Here is a 4005-nt window from a genome sequence, read left to right as displayed (position 1 = left end):
GTCGATCCAAATGTAATGGATCCATGTATCAGATGGCCAAAACACTCCCTGGGTATATTTCTACTGGCCTCTCTGAAATCTTGGGCAAAACTGGGATATGAATTTGGACTCTGGATTGTTTTTTGCCTGGAGAGTAGAAGGCAGTTATGGTTTTGTACCTGTGACAGCAAAGAGGCATTTTCAGTGTGCTGCTCCTGACTGACGCAAATAAACTCTTTCTTGACAGTTCAGCACTTACATAATGGGAAGGATGGAAAGGTATTTCAAGGATCCACTCACTTTCAATCCAGACCGATTTAGCAAAGATGCGCCTAAGTGAGTTTCTTTTTATTCCCAGGTTATTAAATATGTAATAAGGAACCATTACAGGAAGAGATTTCAAGGGGGAAAAAAGTAGAATAAAACTATTTTTCCATTCCAGTATGAGTAACGCTAAATCCTTACCCAAATGCAAATAGAGAGCAATAATGTGCAGCTTTTGTTCAGAAGCTCTTTGGACCACATGATACCTTACAAAAAAGACCAATACTAATGTTATTTAATGTTTATATGAGGTCAAAGCTTTGGACCAAAACCAGGTTGAGTATTTGCCTTAGTGCAATACAAACATTTAATGCGTGGCAGCCCTGGCCGCAGGAAGCTGAAAGCGTCTCCGCATTAGAGAGGGGACAAGGGACCGAAGGACAGGAGATGCTGTTCAGCCACGTGGGCAGGCAGCCGAAGCCGTATCTGCATCAGTAGGCTGGAGTGCAATGGGAGGCCGCAGTGACCTGCATAGTTGGTGCTGATCCCTGCATCTACCTACTTCATGAGTCAGGGGTTTTGCTTCAGCCTAGAGTTAGTCTGGTCTTCTGGAAGAAACGCCCCCTCACACACGTGGTTCAGAGCTGCCCAAAGGAGCAATAATTGGGTGGATCGTTACATCCCCGTGACGGGCTGGAGAGCATTTACAGTATGCTTGACATTCAGCTTTGAAATAAGGTTTGCACGCAACAAAACAGCTCTGTGAGCTGAGCCATATAGTAAGTGGAGATGATGAGGAAACTTGCTTCAGAGCTGTGTTGCTGCTCTGAACCAAAAAAATGTTAATTTGGAGTTTGTCTTAACAAGTCAGCTAGGTAAGGTGGTAGTTAGACCATTTCCTTGCTGCTGCGATGAAATACTTGCTTGCTTCTTTATAACCAAGATGTCAGATTGACAGTTTTGAACATTTTTTCTTTGTAGGCCATACTACTGCTATTTTCCATTCTCTCTGGGACCCCGATCCTGCATCGGGCAGGTGTTTGCACAGGTAAGCAGAGGCCTGGAACGACGCTTCATTAGCGAGCACAGCGAGCTCAGGGTGTGCTGGCTGTGGCTGGTGGTGGGGGACCAAAGGCCACACTGACGGTGCGCTGACCCTCTTCCTTCTAGAGGGAAGATCCCCACCATGCCCACGACAGGCCATGTCTCTCAAACACTATCACCTGAGCAGACATACATGTACTGAACTGGTCCCATGTCACCGGTGCCCGCATGCAGCCAATGTGCCTGCAGGGGAGGGAACAGCTGGCTGCTCTCCCTCTGAAGTGTCCTGGGTCACCCTGCTTGAATCCAAACCCATTGATGGGAATCACAGTAAACATCCCTTTGTCAGCTGAGGTCAGACACACGGAGGGTGTGCAGGGGCTCTTAGGGACCATCCTGTGGCTGCAGCTGGCAGAGTCAAGGCAGGGAAAACATCAGCTGGCAGAAGGGCACAAGCCAGGACTGGCTCTGAGAAGGCGAGGAGGGGACTGCGTGGGTGGGAGGAATAATTTAATGAAGTATGTGAGTACCTGAGCATGGCAGAGAGCATTTCAGAAGGACAGTAGGAGGCCAGTTCTTCGGGTCTGTGCGTTGAGTTCATCTAAGCACTAGTGCTCAAAATCTTCAGGTTAAAGTGCTTGGTTTTACCTCTGATTTCCAAAATGGGGTTAACACGTGAACACAGGGACAGATCTTAGTGCCTGTCAGTTGTCTTCAAATACAGGAAGCTCCAGGCAACTATTCTTCCTGCCCAAACTCAGCCAGCTGCATTAACAGAGTAACATTTAACTTTTAAATCTCTATATTGACAAAGCAGCATGACATAATACACTGATTTTAAGTAGTCTAAGCTGTAGATGCTGTCACTGACGATGACTCTGCTTTTCTTCTTAACAGATGGAGGCGAAAGTGGTGATGGCAAAATTGCTGCAGAGGTTTGAATTCCAGCTGGTACCAGGGCAGAGTTTTAAACTCTTGGATGCTGGAACCTTTAGGCCACTAGATGGAGTAATGTGTAAATTAAAGCCAAGGAGCCTGGCAAGAGGCTGCCAGGCGTGACTACTCAGGGAGGGGAGCATGACATGGTAGTGGTAGCGGTTCTTCTGATTTTCAAGATCTTCACACTAATCAAAGGTTAGATTTCGCAGGCCCCTTCAGAGGATTACTAGACTGAAATTTTTCCTAGCCTTCCTCATCATTTACTGAAGAAAACCTTAGGAGAGTCACTCTAGTGAGCATCTTTGATCTGGAAGCGTACCTGGAATTGCAAAGCCTGTTATTTTTCTGGGGACTATTTGGTTCTGACCAGACTTGGAAAAGAACATCCTTTCACTGGAGTATCCCTGGAGCTCCACACAAACCTACACTCAAATCCCAGCTGATAGTTTCCACGAAGTTTACTTACGACACAACATGGCCTAAGTAAGCCCTTGACTGGGGAGTTTCCTACTTGCACAATGAAATCAGAAAATTTAGTCGAACACAAGATTTGGGCTGAACTTGGGAAGAGAAGTTTGGAGCTATTCTCTTGGTCAAAGCAGTTTTCCCATCCCTGCTCTAAATGAGAAGAATGATTGATAGGAGCAATTTGAAACAAAAATCAGAGACTGTGGCCACACTTTCCCCTGTTGCTTCTGCCTTATTTTTCTTCAGTCTCTCCTACTTTTCTTCCAATATTATTCAGAGTGGAAATTCACAATCCATGCTGTAGAAAGGGGCTCTTCTGCTGCCTCCTACCCATCCCCACAGCCTGTGCTCATTCTCCTGAGACACTGTTCTTTTGGGGGGGTCTTACTGGGTTTATTTTAACTTGGATCATTTTCCCCATTTGGCTCACCATGAAGCTACATGAACGCTTGGACCAGACAGTCTAGTAGGTACAGCAGGGTGGGAATTAAGTGCCTGGAACCAAATGCTGCTTAAAATGATATTGCCACTGAAGAAATGCATCTGCAACTTGGGCCAGAGGCAGGAGAAGGTCCTGCCACCCCCTTCTTCTGCAGGTGTGCCAAAATTGCTCGCTGCATGCAGGCTTGCAGCCTGGCTCTGCTAGAGGAAAAAATGATCATATGAAAATGCCACCTTCCAGAAATACCTAATATGAGTTTGGGCCTCATCCTATCATGAAGTACAGGGAATTCAAGACATTTGGTGCTGTCACTGTTATTTCTTACCTCTTTTAATTAAAAGGGCAAGAGCACAGTCTGTACACTGTCAAGTTCCCATGGTGGTTTCCACACCAGGAGAGTAACGTCCCAGAGCTTTCCCTGGCTCTGCTCCTGTTGTGCACCATCTAATTCAGCGCAGCAGTGGGATAGCAGGCCAATAAGGTTGATGCAGTGTTTGATAACATAAGCAATGTTATACAATGTATTAATATGACATACCCAGAGGTACCAATACTTGTATTGGTAGGGAAGGTTTAGTCCATCTGTTGGTAGACCAGCTCTTCAATCCCTTGGGCTGGAGATCTGCTTATATCCTCCTAGACATTAATAAAATCTCATTGGAAAAACTGAGGACTCTCCAGCTGGATGTGTGTTCCTGGGAGCTGATGTGGTTGGGAGCAGGATGCTCAATGCCAGTCGGGCTAGATGTGCTGATGGCAAAATAAAAGGCTGAATCCTGAGAATATGTCAAAGGGAGGGAGGTATCTCAGCTGTGTAGGGAGTGGTGGGGGAAGCTGTGAACAGCACACAGACAGCGTGACAGACACGC

General features: G+C 46.3%; 1 protein-coding gene across 1 annotated transcript in view; it reads left to right on the top strand.

Annotated features, from left to right (window-relative positions):
* LOC103920698 (cholesterol 24-hydroxylase) overlaps positions 1-3805 on the top strand; it is a 14642-nt gene extending 10837 nt beyond the window's left edge. Inside the window, exons 14-16 of the mRNA XM_009328534.1 lie at positions 225-315; positions 1225-1291; positions 2185-3805. Of these exons, the coding sequence (XP_009326809.1) occupies positions 225-315; positions 1225-1291; positions 2185-2346 (320 nt within the window). The 3' untranslated portion in view covers positions 2347-3805. The remainder of the gene's footprint in view (positions 1-224; positions 316-1224; positions 1292-2184) is intronic.
* The last annotated feature ends 200 nt before the right edge of the window (positions 3806-4005 follow it).

This window comes from Pygoscelis adeliae, unplaced genomic scaffold (assembly GCF_000699105.1).
Source record: "Pygoscelis adeliae isolate BGI_AS28 unplaced genomic scaffold, ASM69910v1 Scaffold130, whole genome shotgun sequence".
Lineage (NCBI taxonomy): Eukaryota > Metazoa > Chordata > Aves > Sphenisciformes > Spheniscidae > Pygoscelis > Pygoscelis adeliae.
The sequence above is the reverse complement of the archived record's forward strand: the minus strand, read 5'-3'. Positions and strand labels throughout refer to the sequence as shown.